The sequence below is a fragment of the Gallus gallus genome, chromosome 5, assembly GCF_016699485.2.
Source record: "Gallus gallus isolate bGalGal1 chromosome 5, bGalGal1.mat.broiler.GRCg7b, whole genome shotgun sequence".
NCBI classification, from domain to species: domain Eukaryota; kingdom Metazoa; phylum Chordata; class Aves; order Galliformes; family Phasianidae; genus Gallus; species Gallus gallus.
The window spans coordinates 31,477,504-31,499,029 of record NC_052536.1 but is presented as its reverse complement, the minus strand read 5'-3'; the positions used below and the strand labels follow the sequence as shown (position 1 = coordinate 31,499,029).

Sequence of the window (21,526 nt, the reverse complement as noted above, 5' to 3'; positions counted from 1 at the left end):
TCCACTTCTAAAATCTAGCTAAAAAACATAGGCTATGGCCAACCCCAAAATAAAATGCTACTTGACACTACTAGAAAGCCACGTTTTCTGTATAAAGTTCTGTATTGCCTAGGCACTTCTAAGTGCAACTGAATAAGATGCTGCATGTAGTTCACAGTGGTGGATTTTTTTTAATTTTTTTTTGTTTTGGGTTAAAAAAGAACAAAAAGAACACTCCACTACCTGACAAGCCCCAGTCACTATGTAGCAGTTTTACATCTCCTTAAAGTAATTTAAAATATTATACTTACGACAGGCTACCATTCCTCACACTGATGGAAAAACTAATATCTTCATTGTAATTTGGTACACCACCAGAAACCGTATTATTATTTTTTCCAGCAAACGAAACAAAAACCAGTTCTATTTCCCTTCAAAAAGTATTTTGCGTTATTCAAACTGCAGAACTCAAAAGTTAAAATTGATCTGACTATAAGAGCATGCGTTATAATTATTCTTTAAAGTCAATTAAGTATTTTAACTAATCATAGCCCAGAAAAAATATAGAACTATTTTTTAAAAAAATACTGAGTATAATATGATTAATCTTTTTAAAAAACTTCTAAATTGTTGTTCTTGTGTAATGCAGAGATAGTAGAAAAAGATCATTACACTGAAGAAGACAATGCATCCACACTACATGCAATGAATACACAATCCAGTACAGAAAAAGACATCATGGTTTTTCAGACTGATTTTAGTTTTTTTCCCCAACAGCTTTAAAATATCTTCTCATATTTACTGCCCTAAAAAAAGGCCAAGTGTAGAAGCTTTAATATGAAGGATGAATGTGTTAATTAGTGTGCTAGCTGAACTAGGTGGCACATGTATCTGCCTGGTGTCCCACCACACTCCTCCTTACAGACCCGCTATATTCAGCGCTGCTGGACTCTGCACAAATGGCCCACACTTAACATAAAATTTAAAGATGTTGGGAGGAAAAATTAAATAAGTTTAAAAGCTCTAGCTCTGATAAAAAATTCACAGACCTGATTTTTAAGACTGCAGTATTACAATATAGCTCATTCTGTAATAATGCAGTATATATACTTCTGAGGACTACATACTAAAAATTTCTGTTTTCAAATGCCAAAGAATCATATAACAAGAAACATGAATATGTGTCAAGAAGTGCATCTTAAAATATTTGAAAAGATACACTTGTATATAAGGGTGCTTATAAATTCAAATTTAAAGGATAATTTGATTTCGAATTTGCTTAACTTGGAATGCTTGGTTGTTGCTTTTTTGTTCGTTTGTTTGATTGATTGATTAAATTCTATAAACGGGCCATGCATTTATAACCCTTCTAAAGTTTACACTCTGAACTTTACTAACATCTTGAAAAGAACAGTGGTGCTTGGGAGGTTGCCCCATCTCCTTGATTTTTGAGGTCTTTTTTAGAAGCAGGATGCTAAGAACACTCCTTAGTCTTTTTTACAGTCTGAACAAAGCATTGGAATCAAGATAAAAATCAGTACATCATGAATGTTAATATAATTCTGAGAAAAATAGTATCATGTGACTACAAAAGACCGTCCCTTCAGGGAAAAATATTGTGTTAAAGTGGATTATTCTTTTAGTACTATAATGGAAAAGCATTCGACCTAGTCACCAAAAGAAAAATCAAAATATGCATTTAAAGGAAATATTGTGAAACGGATAAGACAGAAACCCCTCAGAACTGCAAAGAAATGCATACATCTGCACACAGATATACATATATACATATGTGCACACACAAAACATACATATATTTTTTAAATGTAATTCTCTCTGTATATGTTTGTCATCTTTAAAAATTTTTAAATTATTTACATAAGCTTGTGTAGTTCTAGATATATTTTGCAAATATAAAGATGCATTCACGTGAACTGTTCTTTTGCCACAATTACAAAGAATATATACAACTCAGCTCTATGCAAAAAAAGTTGGGAATATTGTTTTTAATTTTCTGCACATTTTGTGCCAGACCATATTCTAAACAGCTTTTACAAAGTGATAATGTTTCTCTGACAGTGTTTTGTGTACTTCACATAAAATTAAATCTCAGACAAACCTTGAGAAAAAGAAAGCAGTAAGCTAAGCAATACAGCATGTTGCTCTTTTTGACCCACAAAAGATTATCAGTTATTTTAGAAGTTATGACAGTTTTCTCAAGTCCTTAAGGAGTCTGACACCATTGGTATAGCTTTTAACACTGCATTTATGGTTATATTACAATACAATAAAACAGCAGGAGTAGTGTTCATATTACTTGGGAATTGTATTCCTTAAGGAAAATGAACAGTATTACTGTAAAATAAAAAAATTAGACTTCTTCAAAAGTGCAGAATAATCACTACACTCCACACAGCACGTAGACTACAGGATAAATTTCAGAAGATATCAATTGCAATGACTACAAGATTCGTCTCTCTAATGGAAGACTTTATTCATTAACAATAAAGACTAATCAAATGTAATAACCAGTGGTATGTAAATACTTAAAAAGCCTTTGTAAAATCAGTTTTATGCTACTTATTTATTGTTTTAATACAGATGACTTCATCATTAGACCTAATATTTACTGTTGTCAGGTATGAATAAAAATCAATACAACCACCCTCCTCTTTTCTTTCCCTGCAGAGCTCTACCATAAATCACAGTACAAATGGCACAGTAGTTAATCTATCTGAATATATTAGTAATTTTATCATTATTCTTTGATAATATTTGAATGCACAGCTACATTTTATTATTTTCTACCTTCATTTGCAACTTCATCTAATCAAATTTGATTCAGCATCTTTAAAAGTTACAATGGGAGAGTTCATTAACAATTCTTGATATTTTGAAGCTTTAATTCTAGAAATGTATGGTTGAATTATGTTAATTCTCTCAGCCAAAACTGAAAGCTGCTACAGTGAAACATGCAAACTTCATCCACCCTTTTCTAAACAAAAGCTTTCATATTTTCCATATCAGAAGAAAAAGAAGAGTAGTATGTTTGATAATAGTTTATGATGGTTTGGAAGAACACTGTAACCAACACTGCCTTGTCTCCTCAACATAATGAGACGTACTGCATAATAAAACCTTCGCTGAGTTAGTATTCAGTGTCATGGTCAGTCAAGCATGTTCCTGCTTTCTTCCTTCGGCCTATGTTTTCAATACCTTGTTACAGTCTGTTATTTTGTTTCCAATTTATACATTTTACAATACCAAATATAAAATGTATTTTTAAACTTCTTGTGATTATACATGCACTTACTCAACAGAATCACTGAAGGAAACCTACTTTCTTTATTGTTTTTCTTACAGAAGGTTTTAGAGATTCCAGGTGAGAAAGGAGACATTCTGCAATCTAGACAACTGGAATAATATAGGCCCTGATCAGCCTGCAGACACCAATTAAAGACGTGGCTCACTCCAGTGTAAGGCAAGGCTGGAGCTTTTCATTGACTCAAAATGACCCCATTTACTTTTTCCAAGAAGTGTCATTTGAACCAGGATAAAAGTAAGACGTTCTCTCACCTACACATAAACAATGCCAAAATAAATGCAAGCCACTGCAAGCCAGATGCATTTCTGGACTTTCAATGCAAGAATGACTAGCTGGGCAGTTCAAGTTTAGGAACAAAGAGTGATAAATTTCAATTATTTGAGGTTTGTTCACCTCACAGGCATTTTCAGTATCTAATTTTCCTTAAGATTCTCAGCATAAACCTGTGGAAATCTCTTGCCCACAAAATGGAGATTCTGCATCTCAGTAAGTCAAGGGCAAGTAAGGCCCTGAGTGATATAACCACAAAAATGAATGGCCAAAACCTGCAAACCTCATCGTTCAGATTTTGCATTAAAAATTGACATTGGAGATCATCTATTCCTGCATGAGTATTCTATGCAAATCTACCCCATCCTTTTCATTTTACACAGGCATGATGCTTCTCAAGTGAATCATGATATTACTTATATTAGGAACAATACAAATTTGAATCAGGTCCTAAAATATAGATTCACATTAAGTCTAGCTTACCCTAAATCCAGACAAAGCTGGAGAATTGCCACTTACAAGAAAAATGCAACATATGCAAGCAACTCTGTCTCAGTCCAGACAAGACCACACATTAAGGGATGATTAGGTTACTTCTGTAAGGTCAAGAAAATTTGGATAACAAAAAGAAAGGAAGGTTTGAGGATCTGCCTTGCAAAACAGTCCAAAAAGAATGATATTTAGGAGACCCCCCCCAAAAAAACAAAAACAAAAAAACAGAAGGGAATGTGCTAAAGAAATGTAGAAAGAGCAAAAATGATCAGTATAGAAAAAGCAAAAGCAACAGAAATATGTAGCAGAGTCAAGCTAGCAGAGGAGCTTTTGTAATATGAGGAAAAAAAAAATACAGAAAATTTACCCTCCTCTAAAGCACAGCAAGAAAATTTTATTTTAAAAATGCCTAAACTGCAGAAAAAAAAACCCTCAATTTTATGATAAAATCTACACAATCCTGATTTATTATATCAATTTGAATAAATCTGAAAATTATTTTCAATCTTGTGAAATCTCATAGTGTTCTCCGAATGGCAGAGTTACATCACCTTAAAACTTAGAATTAAATTTGTAACTGATTGCAGTTGAGAAGAAAATTAATTTTTTTCCAATTTGGTGAAAATAAGGCTTTCTATTCCTACAGATGAGATGCCTTTAGTCACCATGGGAGTGCCAGATGGGTATGTGAACATGAATGAGAAGCAGGTTGGTAGGTTAGCAATGATTTAGAGAATAAGAAAAGCATACAGCTTTCTCGGGCAAACATGAAAGCTAAATGCTGGGAAACTAACAATTGAGAGAGAAATACAGGAATTAGAGAGTAAAAATGGTGAGAAGTATGGATTAAAAAGGATCAGGAAAAGCTGGAGGCCAGAAAACACTGCCAAGAATAACCAGGAACCCCATCAGAGGGATAACTGTCTCATTTAACAGAGGCAGAATGTTTATATAAGGCCTTCAAATGGAATTGTTACTGTTTTACTGGGAGATGTCAGTTTTTAAATGGAGAAGATTTTATGTTCTTAATGTTTAAACCAGTGTCTTTATTATCATTTAGTTGTATTGTGATTGCAAGCTTAGTAGAAAGAGGTCAAGAATTGCAAACCTACATTCATCTGAAGCAATAAAATACCAGAGGACTTCCATGTGTGGTCTCAGTCAAGACTTGTTAATAAGATACAGTTAATAAAATAGCAAGAATGTAAAAGTTTTAAATGCATGTACTGACAGGAATGCAACCTCTTGTCAAACACACCTACTGAAGCATATTAACAAGTGACCAAAGAGAAAGAACAGTTCTATGCTCTGTTGAAATGAGAAACTAGGCATTAAGAGATGACCCTTACCCAATAAAGACAAAAATAACATCTGGGGTGAAAATTAAACATGGATGGATCCTGTATAGGTACAATTCAATTGAAAGACCATAAATGCTACTGTCTTCCACCCTAAAAGAATCAAGAGAACCACTTTAAACCCAATTATTAACTTTGAGAAAATATACCTTCCATGAGAAAATAGAAAGTCTTCTCTTATGCAATTTCAGCACAAACCACTTCAGGATAGTTTATCTCTCATTTCTTCACCTAAGTATTTTACACACAGGTTATACTTGTGCTGACCTCTTAGTACATTACAAATACATCCTTGCACGTTGCTAAGTGGAGAAGAAAAAAATTTGGTAGATTTCAGAAGTCGTGGAAAGAAAATTTCCAATGAATTAGGTGTTAACCACTTGCTACAAACAAGCATGCTAAAGCACTGTCTGAAAACAAGCCTGAAAGCAGGAAGGATTCTCCTGGTTCTGAATTATCTATATATTCAAATGTTTACTTATTTTTTTTATTTTAAAAACACAATACTCTGCTTTAGTCAAAAAAGAGAAAGTCTGATAGTTTTCAAAATTACTTCCATGCAAATAGTAAAATAATAACGTACAAAAATTATAAATGCATAGTATTCACTGTAATAGCATGGAAGACTTCTCATCATGTTTTTTTTTTTGCAAATTTGACTTCATGCTCAAGTCTGAAGTAGGAAAACTACTGAGATAGAAAAGAGAAATACCAGAGCAGGCAACTCTGGTTGCATACAGTACCTAGTATTGACTAATGTTTCAACATTGCAGAAGACTATGAAAAAATATTTGAAAATACTTAAGTATACTACTTTGCATTTGTACTGCAGCAAAACAGAAGAGTAGTTTCTATTCTATAATGCACTATAACATGGCAAATTCTTTAGTTTTTCAGGAGTACTCTGGCAGACAAAATTCCTACAGCTTGGCAAAATAATTACGCAGAAAATGAATAGTCCATGGCTGGCGTGACACTGGTATAACCATAACCATACTGGAAGCAGCTGATAATAATACAATACTCTGAATACCTACCAACTATAGCAGCAGCAGCTATAGGAGCAGCAACTATAAGGTAAACAACAAACAAATCAACTAAATAAAACTTCACACTGAAACCCTCGATTGCCTCATGAATACACGAATTTAGCCCATTATACGTGCTTCCCACCTATGAAATAGTAGCAGATTGTTAACTAAGCTTGATAAATCCTTATCACACGTTGGAAAAGTTTCTACTGCAAAAGGGAGTGTAGGTTCCAAATTCTCTCACATGCCCGGTCCAAAGATATGCACATGTTTTAGGTCTTTTTATCTTCAATTAAAAACATTTTTAAAACATTTATGCTGCAGAATAATTAAAAAATATATTACTAAGTATCAGCTATCCATGCAATCTTTTGTTTATTCTCCTTGTAGCTGGCTTTGTGATATAATCTTTATCATATGCTTAAAATCCAGTTTTCCTGTTTCACTTAATTACAAGATAACGCAAAGGAGAGAAAGAACTACGCATTTGGTATTTCCAAATTCTCAGCTGCCTGAATCTGTAAATAATACAATAAATTTAACACACATTCACATAGTGACCAAGCAACCACTTTCAAAAAAGTGTCAATATTCAGTACATCACACAAAATTACTCTGGTTTCTCTGGACACACAGCATAGGTCATCAAGTTCCCAAAACAATTTCAAGAAGCATGAGAAGAGAGAATTCTTTTCCTTAACTGACTAAGATTTCAAATAATTATCCTCTTCCTCTCTTTGTGATGTTACACATGACAGTATCACTGAAATTTAAATAAATCTTTTCAAATATTTGTTATTTAAATGATTTTTTTTCCTCACTTTTTATTAGGGGATGAAATTATGTTCAGCTCAGAAGATAAGCTATTCAGGAAAAGCCACTGAAAACTGGAAAATTAGATTTCATAAACTTAATTGCTGAAGTCATGCTACTCCATAAAAGTTAGTTAACTTTTCATTTTCAGTGCCAGAGAACTTGATGTCAAAATATTAAAGCCACCTCACAACTAATAGCACAGATTTAGTATTAAAAAGAAGATCCAAGTCTCAGGGTAAATCTTCCTTTGAAAGCATTTATTGATCTTTCCTTCAGAGCACTGCTCACCATTTCTGTACAGCAATACTTTTGAGAATAGTGATGTAAGCAATGAATAAGTCACAATGACAAGTGGGTAATAAATAATGACTGACAGACTTTCCTTGAGAACATAGGACTGGTCTCCAAAGGATAATAAGTAGCAAAGGTGGGTAAAAGGTGACAAAAAAGGGTTATTGTAACGTGCATACACACACACACACACACACACACAAAAGAGATCAGTAGATGTCTGAAGTAAGAAAGTTAAAGCATGTGAAATAAATAAGAATTACTTGGCTCTGTAGTACAAACTATAGCAGAATGAAAGATGATTACATGAACATGAAAGACTAATAAATTACGCAAAGTAATTACAAAAAACAATAGTTATCTAGCTTCTCTGAAAAAAGCATACAGGTTAAACTCAATTTCTATAAAGTGTTATGCATCCATACACAATAATCATTTATTCGTGCCGGTATGTTGCTCAGGGAACATAAAAGCTGAAGAAACCCAAGAAGACAAAGACGTGCCAGGTAGCTTAAAGTACATACCTTGATGACATAATACTGTAACAACCATGCTATCCCAAAGTAGAATAGTATCACTGTTTTATCCACCGAAAGTACATGACAAAAAAAGCCAACACAGTTTGCAGTGCTACAGGTAACTTTCAAACTACTTATCAAGTCCTTGAGTAAGCAGCACAACTAAAGGAAAAGAAAAATAAAAACAGCACAACTCCTCATTAGCTACTGAGACTCCACAATTCGTTCTGAGAATATTTTCTATACTTTATATCATTATAAACACAAATAAGTTATCAGGTAACAACATAAAACCTAAACACTAACTTCTGTCACTGAAAATAGCACACAGTCAAAAATTCTCCCTTGTGTGATCAAGTTCCATAGAAAGAAAATGTCTTAAAAATAGAAGATAAAAAAATCACATAAAAAGAACATCTTAAAAAAAAAGTCTTAACATTTCAATTTAAAATTAACCATTAGAAGTCCATTGAGTTTGTAAAGATTTTTATAAATGTTTCCAGTGAGAAAAGGCAGCATTTCTTTTTATGATACATAATGTTATATTTTAGATTGCAATATTAATTTTTTTTAACCTTAAAGCTACTGTTATAACATAGGCAACTGTTAACCAGTAAAAATGATGTCCTACATGGAAAGTTATAATTTTCTTTAAAGAAAACACTACCAAGTATTTTCTTGACTATTATCAATCTCCATATCTTTTCGTATTTCAGAGCCAAAGAAATACTGAAAATTGAAATCAAGATGATATTCAGTCATAGCCTTACCTCATTATCAACTCACATTTTATGAAAAGACATCTGAAAAATGGTTTAGTGATCATGCTTAAGCAAATTATTTGAAAACAAGTATGTTCAACTAAAGAGGTAACTTGAGCTCAAACTGTTCTTCACTCAATATTTCACACATAATCAAACCAGATAAAAATCAAGTTTGAGGGAAGGTAATCATTGTAAGGTGAGATAAAATTATCACTGACATTTTTAACAAAAAAATAAAAGTATGCAAAATAAATGAGACATTTTCTATCAATACTTCCAGTGGCTGATCTATTCACTTCTTTGCCCAGTCTTGGCAAATTATACCCATTCTCAGTAGACAGAAAAACTGTACTTAATTGTCTCCAATAATACAATCTAAATTTATTGCTGTGTTAATTAAGTTGAAATTTAATTTGCTAGCTTCATTGCAAGAAAATATAATTTACTATTTTTATTTTCCATATAGAGAACATCTTATCTGTCTCAAAGGTCACAGTTTAAAATTGAATCCTTCTCTCGCTACCAACCAGAAAACACTTCAAAAAAAATCACCTATATCTATTTTCTTTACTATAAGAATGACATGAAGTTCTATTAAAAAAATTAAATCATATCTAAGGTAGGCATTAAATGATTAAAAGTGAAATTTATGTAACTTCTTTCTAATAGTCAATTTCTGCCCTGTCTTCGAGAATCAAATTTTCAATATCACTATAGAGGTTCTAAAAAAAAAAAAAAAAAACCTACGGTACAGCCATACTGTAAGGGGAAAAAAAAAAAAAAAAAGGCAAAAAATCCACACTATTTTACAAAAAAAGAAAGAAGGAAAGGAAAAAATTAAATTTAAAGAGATCAACAAGTTTCTGTCAGTATCACAAAAGTAACAGTGCATGAAGAAGCTCATTAACAAAAATGAAACAAACAAACAAAAAAAAGAATATGTAGGATTAGCAAGAATTGTGCAATCAATGCAAGAACTAAGCTTGATTCATGATTCTACTAATATTTAGGACAAAGTGAAGTCATTTTGCCCAATTTAACATTATATTTTTTTTCCAGAAGAATAATACTTGCTTCACTGAAACAAACGATTAACGACAATGAAACCAATCCACCCAAAAGTCTGTAACCTTTTTATGTTAATAGCTAATAGATTAGAGGTACTTTCTGGATTAGTCAGTGCACATTATGCCATAATAGTGACATTCCAGTATATGAAATCACACATGATGGCAAAAAGAAAAGATCTCATATGATGAGTAGAGACTACCCATCAAATTAGGCAGACAAAAAAGAAAATAAAAATAAAAGTTTGGACACACTGCAATTTCAAAGCATCTTGCCTCTTACCAGAGATGGCAACTTTAATTTCATCTTCAATTTTACTAAATCTCAAATACTGTAGGAAGTGGCTTGTGATATACTATTTACTCCAAAAGAATTCTTATCATTTGTTAGAAAAAAGTTATTAAGATGTATCAAGCTAGTGCTTTTATCTGTCTACTGTTCCAAATGAAGTAAGGGGTGTGAGCAGCCATGTGTTTTACACAAATCATTAGAGATACAGGAATGTTTTGAATAGCCATCAATAGTTACATCATTATCTATAATTTACTACAATGACTTATGATTTTCAATTCATAGAAGTGCATTAAGAGTGTGTTCTACACATACATTAACACTCCCCATCCTAAAATAAATCCATTTAACTTTTCACAGAATGACTTTTATGATGTTATAGAATAAACTAATTATAGTTAAAACATTTATTTTTGAAAAGGTCATATGTTTTTACTGTAGTTTATAATATTTAAGTGAGAACATACATGTACGACAATGCTGGGAACATACATGTTCAATACTAACCCTGTCCAACAAGTTCTGTGGAAAACACAGAATAAAAGGTATTTGCATATTAAGCTATAATGAGGTAAAAGAGAAATCTACATTGTAAATCAGTTTTGGATACAAATCAATACTAATGAACAACAATTACTTCAGCCAGTGAGTGAATTAAAACATCATTAAAAAGCTTGGGTGTTCTGCTGGTAAGGACTTCACAGACCATGCAAGATCCAGTGTAAGGGAAACAGTAAGTACAAAGAAAGTAAGTTTCAAATTGTTTTGTTATGAAACTCCACATAAAAAAAACCCAAACGTTTCAGGAAAGCCTTCGCAACGCAAAATCCTATCCAGCTTTAATGACTGCCCTGAATGCCTGACAAAATTTCAGTTTTTTGCTAGATAATGATGAGAGCTTCTAAACCTGCAAGAGGATTCAGAATAGTCTCCTTTGTTCTCTTTACTGTATGTAAAACAGTCTGTGAAAATCAAAATGTTTCCTTTAGAAAGAGGGTCTTTGAGTTAAAAATAAATCTAAACATCCCATCTCTTTACCTGAATACTCACAACCAGCTGTAAGGAGTAAGCACACAAGGAGCAACTATAGAGGGCACTGTTGCTCCAGTTTTCACCAGTTACAACAGAGAAAAGGCCCAAAAACAAACTGCCAGGAAATAAAGAAAGAAAGAAAAAGAATCCAGAGTTAGAGCATGCAAATGCACTACACCTAATGGGTAATAAGGCAAAAAGACTGAAGCTGTGTTTCTGAAGGAAAACGGACTTAAGAAAAGTTTATATAATGGAGCATCAGATTACTAGGAATACTGCAGCACACACATTTGACATTTTCCTTTGTAGCACTTTCCATGGAGTAGGTAACTAATCACAGCACCGCCTTATCCTTTGCAAACAGCAACCTGGTCTGGGAATCCTAATCGTAATCCACACGAAAAGGAGTAATGACTGTTGTGCAGTACTACAGACAGAATTTATCAACACAAAGACAACACAAAGAGGATCTCCATAGTGCACAGCTATCTGTAAAAGGCCAAGTCTGCTTTATTTCTTTTGAAATGACAGATACAAATCAATCATTTCTATTTTGAAAATAGTCATGTTGGTGCAATACAAACCAAATGAAATCCTAGCCTTTCCAGAAGAATCGTCTCTAAACACACTGATCAGAAAGTGTCCAGCTGAAAGCAATGGAAGTATGCAATTGCTGTGTGTATGACATTTACATCAAACAGAGGGGCCATTAAATAAGTTAGCTTAAATAAATTAGTAACTGCATAAGAAAGCAAAATGAATTTTACACAAAGAACGAGCAGAGATAAAAATATTTATGAGAACAAATTTGATAAATGTTTTACTGTTCAATTATATGAGAGCTCTCCTTTCCTTGATTGCATTTTATTAGAATTAAGTCCAATTATATTTCATTAAAAACTAATAAATTTTAAAGCATGTATTACTGCTGCCTAATGAGAAATATAAACAATACAAAGCAGCTAGTTGCTGCAGCACAGAATAGGACTATATTTTTTCTTTATTTTATTTTTAAAATTTTTATCCTTAGGAAGCAGGGTGAAGTTGCCATGTACCAAAATACTGAAATAAGATGTAGATAGCACCATTCACTTAAACGAAACTGTAGAAGAGAAAGGTGTTGCTCATTTTTCAACAACTTGCTGGCAAAAATACAAGCAGTGCATTTTATAGTACTGTGGTAAAAGACAGGACTTCTAAGAATACTCACTTGAATTCTGATTTAAGGAGAAAAGGCTAGAAGAAAGGTATTTTCAAATTAAGTTTGGTTTATTACACAGTCATTGCCTAAGAATAACTGTTAACAGAGAAGATGCTCAAGTAAACAGACAAAACATCCACCAGAAAACTGTCTATACTATGTGTGTGAATGAACAAAACAAACAAAACTGAAACCATACGCAATGCCTGTGGATACTCACTCACAACCCTATGCATACAAACTGTGATAGTAACTGTGAAGGAATTGTGTTTCTAAGCACAAAAAGAGAGGTACTACACAAAAAGTATCTGCCACAGAAGATAAAACCTTTTTTTTTTTTTAAATAGACATATAAAATTGAAAAAAAAAAACAACAGAAGTAAATCTACCAACCAAGATCCCAGTTTCTTCACAAAGACTTTAGATTCCTTGTAAGTGATTTAAGTGATAATTTCAAGGAAATAGCTAATAAAAGATCAATTATTAAAAAACAAACAAACAAACAAAAAACCCCAAACTGAAGTGCACCTCAGAAACAGGTTTCATCCAGATTTTTCCATGTTCTGATTCCAAACATACAGTTTACAGCTTCCATAAATAAAATATCAATTGGGAAAGTTCACGAAACTTCACATTGGTGTATACGTTGTCTTTAGGCTAATTGCGTTTTAAACTGAAATTATTTTGGAATTGCTGAACACACTACCAGTCTAGCAATCTATTTAGCTCCTGGTTTATATTAGCGTTGCTTCTGACCAACGTTCCACTTTTATTTAAAAAGCCTCATCTTATTCTATTGTTTTCAAGTATTAATGAAGTCTCACTATTTTCATGCTCCTTCTTAAGTGTTGCATGCATGTCATGAAAGCTAGCTTTTCTTAGCCACAGGGTATTAATAAAAGAAGTTAATATTAACCCAGTAAACAAACCACAACATTAGACTAAAGCTGCTGAAGTTCTTAATTTAATATATATGCTAGTTGTATGTAAAACTTAGCTGTAATTTAACTCAGAAATGTTGTAGCTCATTCCTACAGACATGCAATTGAATCCAAATGGAGCTGTAACTGAGGCTGTTGAGTCTATGCATGTCACTTAAACAAAACTGAAACCATGAAAAAAGTTTTGATAACATTTACAAAATTGACTTAAACATTTTAATGTATTTTTGTATTTAACTACAATACTGAATGCCAAAACGTTAATAGATAACTCTCTAAATATTCAAGATACTTAACAAGATATGTGAGATTCCTTTCTCCCCATGCAATACAGAACATTAAAACCAATTTTACTATCGTAATTTATTCAAAGCTTGATTATGAGCAATAGCTGCTAAAAGAAATACCGCATTGTTGATTCATATACAAGCATTTCACTTAACTACATTGGATAATAGCAGTGCTCCTAGAGGAGCATAAAAGCTAAGTGATTAGAAGTCATTACTGTTAATTAGCATTCACTTTACATTGATAGGGATGAACCTTTTCTGCACTGAACAAATGGAAAGCTTTTATCTGAACGTCTGCCAAACCTGGTCAAGGTAGGCAGTGGAATAAAGCGTCAGTGACCAGTAAGTAGAATTCAAAACAACAATAATAAAAAAGTAAAACAAAATTCAAGGATGTATCATCATCCAATTAGTGAGATTCAGTTTTTAAACAGGAAAAGGTTTGAAGGGAATGAATAAGACTGGAAACTCATACTTCACATTCTGCAATCTCACTGATAAAAGGAGGAAATGTGTGTTTATCAAACTTGCTGTGAGTGCACGGTTCATTTGGCGTCTTGTAAACAATGCCTGGCTGCATATTTCCAAATGCACGTGAGAATTCTGCAACCCAGAGCATCATATTCAGCAAGCAAGGTCATACAAGAGATGCCCCGGAAATGGGAAATTAGGAAAACCTGGCAATCAGGGGTTTAAAGCTGACCAGAACAAGCCCTCAGGCTTGTTTACCATCTTTCACCACCAGTCTGACTGTCTCTGCTTATTCAATATTAACACAACAAGAATGAGAGCGAGTGAAAAAAACTCCGCACACCTAACAGGGAGAAATATAGTGACTTTTTTTTGTTTGTTTGTTTATTTACATAAAGCTCAACATTTCTCACGGTAAGAAACTACCTCAAACATTGCTCAGGATCCCATTCTTGAAGGATAATTGACCCTTCCTGAATAGTTTAGGTGAGATTGAGAATGACAGGCATCCTGTTGACTACAAAATTTCCTTCTTCCCAACTCATTTTAAAATTCAAAATAATAATAAAAAAACAACAACAACAAAAAACCTGTCCTCTGAATGGAACAAGATGTATGATTATTTTTACAGCACCAAAAAGCACTGCCAACAATGTGATTACTTCTTACTTCCCTTAACTCATCCTCTTATTCACTGATGCTGACAATGGTCATCCCTTTGATGGAAAAAGCCACTCCAGAATTAAAAGATAAAAAAAAAAAAAAGCCAATTAAAATAATAATAAATAAATTCATTGAATATGAAGAGTGCAAAGGGACAATTCACATTCTCACAGATAAATTCACTCCAAAGAGACAGTGCAGGAATAGTCATTCTAGAGGAATGTAGTGCATGCTACATGAAAAACGAATCAAATATTTTGCCTTAAAAATAATCCTACTTTATAAGGAAGCATTGGTGGGTATTTCTTGTCAGAGTTGGAAGCCATTTTATAAAATTTCTAAGAGTTCATATACCACATTAATATCTGGGCAAAAAGAAATGTGCTAAAAAATAAGGCATCCAAACATTTACTTAATCAACAAGACAAGTAGAAGGCACAAAAAAAGCTAAATTTCACTGATTCATTTACTGTATTTTAGGATGTTTTTTCAATACTGATATTATGATTTCTTTTGTTCTACGTGGATTGTGATCACTGAATCATATGTGAAGTTAAATATAAAAAGCACAGTGCTGACAATTTGCAACAATTTTAAAATATGGTGATTACTTCAGAAATTTTACATAGACAAATACTTATTTCTATAATTTAATCTCTCTCAAAATTTCTGAGAAATATAACTTGAAGAAATTAGCCTATACATACACAAATAATTCAAACTCAACAGGAAAAACATCAGATTTTCCTCAACTGAAAAAACCAACAAACAAAACAAAAAACAAAACAAAACAAAAAAATCCCAACGAATTAGAACAGAACTGTTCCAGAAAGCTCCTAGGTCTTACAAGCTCTCTGAATCCAATCAGTAAGTGGAAGAAATTACCTAATTTGTCCTAACTTCTATAAACTACAAAATTAATTTGAAGAACAGCAGGCTTAAGTCCCCATATTAAAGATTCTTGATGTCAATCAACATTCCTTAACTGGTAATATTTAGATCAAGACTCCTAAGAAAGTCTATAAACCTTACTCATGTATGTTGAGAGTATGCGATTAGTCTTTATCACGGAAATACTACCATTGAAGACACACGGAGATTATTAAAATGGATACCTACATACCTAATGATTGTTTCTAAATATGTTATTGTCTGTTTTATAACATATTTTTAGCAGTGACATAATACCTTCAATAGATATATTCATGTTTTTTTTGTTTGTTTGTTTGTTTTTTCTGGGAGCATCCACCCACAAGTTTGGCTGCGCCATAGCGTCAGTCATCAGAACTGAATCTGAGAACTCATTTTACCCATTCACTACAGCAGCTAAGTCCTGAAGATCAGTGAAAGGAAGACTATTACTTTACCATGGAAGAATATTTGCAATAATGAGGAACAGCATGATTTATTTTCCATGAGGGAATTAATGCCTAAACAGATGACAAAGAATAATCTTGTATTCCATTCATTCACCTCAAGCTCTAACTTTGTGTTTGTTGAAGACCTTCAAGTCCTAGGGAGTTTGACTGAATAATGAGAGGACCTAAGTTACCTCTCTTTCATCTAAGCCTTCATGAACAATTTACTTTGTCTCAGAAAAATTATAATCTGAAGGAACATAAAAAATTTCACAGTTACTGTAATTTTACCTGCCAAATGGACAGGAAGGTTTTCTGTCTTTGGCAAACATAAAAGCAGGTCTATTTCAAAAAATCATGATCTGCCCTTAAAAAAATAAATACTAAATACTGGAGTCACACTGTATTAAAAAGCTCTTTGTTGCTGCAATTAAAAAGCACGTTACTTGTTCTTAGTGACTGACTGAATTAGAAGACCACTGCTCAATTATGTGGCATTATTTTAGAAAATGATTTTTCTTTCCTTCTCCTTTCACATTACTGATAAAATGAAATTGTGCCACAAGTAAAGGTCACTTTGATTAAAATGTTTCATACATCCAATATACTCAGCATCAATTCTTATTTTTCAAGTGATGACCAATGGATGATACCATAATTAATAATCTCTCTGTCCCGAGATCCAAAGTATTAATTTCTTTCAAGTATAATGTTAGGGGTTGCTCGTAATCTCATAGGTTCTGAACCCACAAAGTGCAAAGCAAAAACAACTGACACAAACAACTTTTTAAAACAGAAAATACACTGAAAATCAACTTGCATACTTTATAATAGATGTACACAAATATACGACCCAAATATATTACAAAGAAGCTATAAACAGAAACAATTTTTCAAAATACTAATTTCAAAAAAACTTAATTATTGAAAAAGCATTATAGAAAAAGATGAAGAATAGCTTGAAGAAAACAACTGTTCAGCAAGAATGTTCTCGATTTCTACAAATTATCCCAGCAGTGGAAACTTACCAAATAAAAGCAAAGCTTTCACAGAACAGAGTAGATAAGGCAAGACACTTGAAATGAGACACAACAATTTACTGAATCCTAGAAGTGAAACAAGTTATCTTGTATTGGTTTTTAGAGTCTGGATGCTGCAAAAACTGCTGCACTGGACATAGGTCTAAGTTATCGACTCATGGAATACAGAACACAACCTAACATTCAATACAAAACAATCCAACACTCAACATCTCACACCACTTCACCACTACGTGCTTGCATGAAACATCAATGCATTGTTTGGACAATATTGTAAATACAAAGAAAAGGGACAAAGTAGTTAAATAGCCTCTACCGAGCAGTGTGTTACAGGAAAGTTTCGTTAAAAAGCCCTCCCTGCTTTCATTCTTTCCAACGTTAAAGGGAAAGGCATTTTTCTACACACTTCAAAAAGTAGATACATGGTAAAACCCTGAAGGATAATTCAGATAACTAAGAAACTCTAGTGCTTCTACACTTTGGTGGAGAAAGCCCAAGTATGCGAAGCGACAAACATGACCAAACTGGGAATAAGTGCTCCTTATACAGTGTAATGGATAATAAACTAAATTATTCATTAGATTTCAGAATTTACATGTCAGACAAAGTAAAGATACTGCTATCAGGTGAGGACTGCCTGGTTAGATACATTTAGACATCACATAAATACTCTAATATGTTTCAAAATATGTGATGAATAAAGATGATCTAAAATAGGACATTAGGCAAGTGGAACATAAATATAAATTTACTTCATAAATATGAAATCAATCATCTGAGTTTGTGACAATAAAATTAACTGGTTTATAGTCACCAGCAGTCAATATCACTTTCTGAGTCCTGGACTGTTACCCTGGGTACCTAGCAATGCAAAGGAATATTTAGTTTCTTAAAAGTCATGTTAACACGATATTTTTATAAACATCAAATGCATTTAATTTCATCCTATTATTTTTTCAAATATGGTTTAAATTATTTACTTTTTTTTTTAACTAAACAAGTACTTTCAATACTAGCATTCTTTACCATGTGAAAGCAAACCATGTTAAGCAATTATCAACTGAATACACCTTTCCTGTACAGTTATGCACAAACCATTTGACAGAAGAACAGAGCTATGTTACTTTCACCAGTGTTTTGAAATTATGTCCACGTAAGGATGCATTTTTACAAGCCTCCTTCAGAATTTTCCTCCTGCCTTCAACAAAGAGTAAACTGAGATATATTAACATATCTGAAAAAAAAAAAAATCCTCAAGAGAAATCACCAGTAATTAAAATTTACATAGTAAAGGTACACAGCTGCAGTTATAAATAAATGTGAAAAACTAAAAATAAAAAGCTTTCAAAGTTACTTTCAACCCAGAAAAAAAGTTTAATATCTTTTCCTTAAAATTAGAAATACAAAGAGTTACATCTCCTGAAGATTACGACCCCCTGATAATTATACAGTTATTCGTCAGAATAGGCAAGACTTCTACCGGAGTTTTGCACTGGTGCTTCATAGATAGATTTGGCTACAAGAGCGTGTTTATCCAAAGACTAACATAAAAGCAATATATTGTTAATATTTGTGCCTTTAAAATATCATGCAGTAGAATTAATATTTCTGCACAGGAAAGAAATAGATATTTGGTTCCAGACAACTTGATAACATCTCTTTCAGCTATAGTTATAATTACCATGTATTAACTTCCAAAGCAGAAGTTGTCATGATTTAACATTAGCATTAATTTATGTCAAGCATCCATTTCTCCAAAGACAGCAAGGATCGAAAAGGAAGTATGATCTTAATTGCCATTAATCTGACCATTTTTAATTAAATTGATCAGTAATTTATTATCTTACACAGCGGCAGAAAGCTGCTATCATGCAGCTTTAAGAGACAGTATATACCAGTCCCTATAATTTCTAATACTATCATGGTTCAAAAATTGTATAAAAGTGATGTGTCATATTTCTTTCAATTCCTGTACTACATTCTATTTAAAACCTCCATGAAGCACTCTAGAGGGCAATACAGCCTACATGCACTATTCTCCTCTGGAGTAGTCGCATACTCAACACAGGTACATGATCTTGATTTTCCCTGCCAAAGATGTTTAGAAAAGCATAACATCCAATTTCAGCGTTGGTTCAGGAAGCACTCTGCACTCAAGCCACATTCTTAGTCTAATCTGCAAGTTAATTTTTTTATACTGAACAAAGAATAAACCTAGAGCTTTCAGGTTTAAATCTCAATTCAATGGAAAAAAATGAAGGAGGAAATGCTCAGTACCTGATCTGAAGACAAGAAATATCTTCAGTTGAAGTTTCAGAAAGTAGTCTATCAGCTTTATCCGTAAAAGTAAATGTGTATTTATTTTATTTATGATTCCTTATTATATATAATTTATATTTATTTTTAGAAACAATGAACATGTTTTCCTATACAACGTACTGTTTTAGTACTATGCGCTGCAGTCACGACTATCATGTTATATATTAGCATATAGTTGCAGGGCTACCAGAAGCAAAACCAGTAGAACCATAACTGTAAAACTTTCCTTAATATTTTGTGGACTACCTGCAACATACAGACAGATTCTAGTTTATACAGCATACGCACAACCAAATGGAAATATCTAGATACTTTTTTCCATACACTGATAAATGCACAAACCTCCTCAATTCTCTCATTCAAGTAATCAAACAACACATTTCAAATATGAAACTATATAAACACGTGGGTGTAGCCTGAAATGTGGATTAATAAGTCTGACTTACGTTGGAAGAAAAAGGAATAAAGTAAATAAAGTTACACTATATATTTACAGTGCAAGGAAAAACAAAAGAATGACCATTAAACTTTTAAATGTGCAAGTGTCGAAAACTTCTCTCAAAGCTTTCCTCAGTGGATCATTTACCTAAATTCATAAATGAGTCAAACAATTTAAACAATCAAAGCATATCAAAGCAATACAATTGTCCTCAAGTATTTCATTCTTTTCCTTCAGCATACCTTAACAAGTTTCAAGAGGTGGTAAAGATCTTCGACCTCATCTTCCTGACATGTCGTGTACACTCTTCCAGTATTTATGCTGGTACCCTTTATGAAACAACGATAGAGTGGCAAATCCATTGCATCAGCATACAGATCAATGGCATGGTGTCCTACTGTCTGATACATATAGCTGTCCAATTCATCAGTCTGCCCTGCCACAGTTAAGAAATAATCTCATTAGGTACATAATTTCAACGGTTAAAGATAATCATAATACTTCAAAGCACTGAAAAAATCTAAATGTTAATATTGTTTGGTTCTCAAACAGATGTTTAGTGACATTAACTCAATAAACATGGGAAAAAAAAAAAACGGTTTTCTCCACCCAACAGACATATGTCAAGAATATGCTGCCTATTTAGAAACTGTGGAGTCTGCTTCTCCTTTAGTATTCTTCCCTGCTTCATCCAAATATCCCAGACTGGTCCAATTCTCCTCTTATTCATATGGTAATTTAAATAGGAGTACACCTCAGAGGCACAAACCCAGGTGTATTTCAGCATACTCAGTGCAAGACATTTGGAATGCACTGCAATACTGTAAATAAGCAATGACTTGTCATGATTTTCAAAACTTTCAGTGTTTATGTTATTTTCATGGCCATCGAGAGACAAGTGCAGATTATTTGAGCCAATGTGGAATGAAAGTAGATTGCTACAATGTTTTGACATTGATTAACATTCAAAAAGAAGAGAAAATTTCTTACATTACCAAGTCCTTTCTACCTTCATTCGTTTTAATAACCAAACTTAGATCAAATCTTTGCTGCTATTTCCTTAATCAGGTCAAAAACAATAACTGAAATTTCTTACAAGCAGTTTGTAGCTAACAAATGAAGAAAAAAAACAGTTAAAATGCAGCATCATAGATTACAAATAAATCTCAAACTGTTTCTATATAAAATCTTTCAAATAATTACTCAATTAAGTTAAAAATATCACTGAAATTTTCATCTCATTTGTTAGAAGCTATCTCAGTTCACTATTTTAACGCTAGTCTATCATACTGGAACTTCTCTTAATTTACACATAAACACTTATAGCAGCTCTGCTGTACATATAGCACACCTTGAGAAGGGTCTGTAATATTGATCAAGGTAATTAATTTGTGATGTAACAATTAGATCATGTCACATTTGATGCATACAACAGTCACAGAGATACATATTTGCTCAAAATGAGCAAATCTAAACAGATAATCACAACTAACCAACCTAAACCAGAACAGTTGATTTAAAAGAAAAGTCAGTATTTTCCAACATAAATAAAATATGACAAGGTCTTTA

The 21,526-nt window shown here is 32.7% G+C and overlaps 1 protein-coding gene across 15 annotated transcripts in view; it reads right to left on the bottom strand.

Moving 5' to 3' along the window:
- Positions 1-21,526, bottom strand: part of DPH6 (diphthamine biosynthesis 6) — a 293,683-nt gene that overhangs the window by 158,867 nt on the left and 113,290 nt on the right. For 14 of the 15 annotated variants that reach the window (XM_046941744.1, XM_046941743.1, XM_046941742.1 and 11 more), the window contains one exon: positions 20,200-20,393. In XM_046941744.1, the coding sequence (XP_046797700.1) occupies positions 20,200-20,393 (194 nt within the window). The remainder of the gene's footprint in view (positions 1-20,199; positions 20,394-21,526) is intronic. The other variant, XM_040700975.2, reaches the window with a different exon arrangement.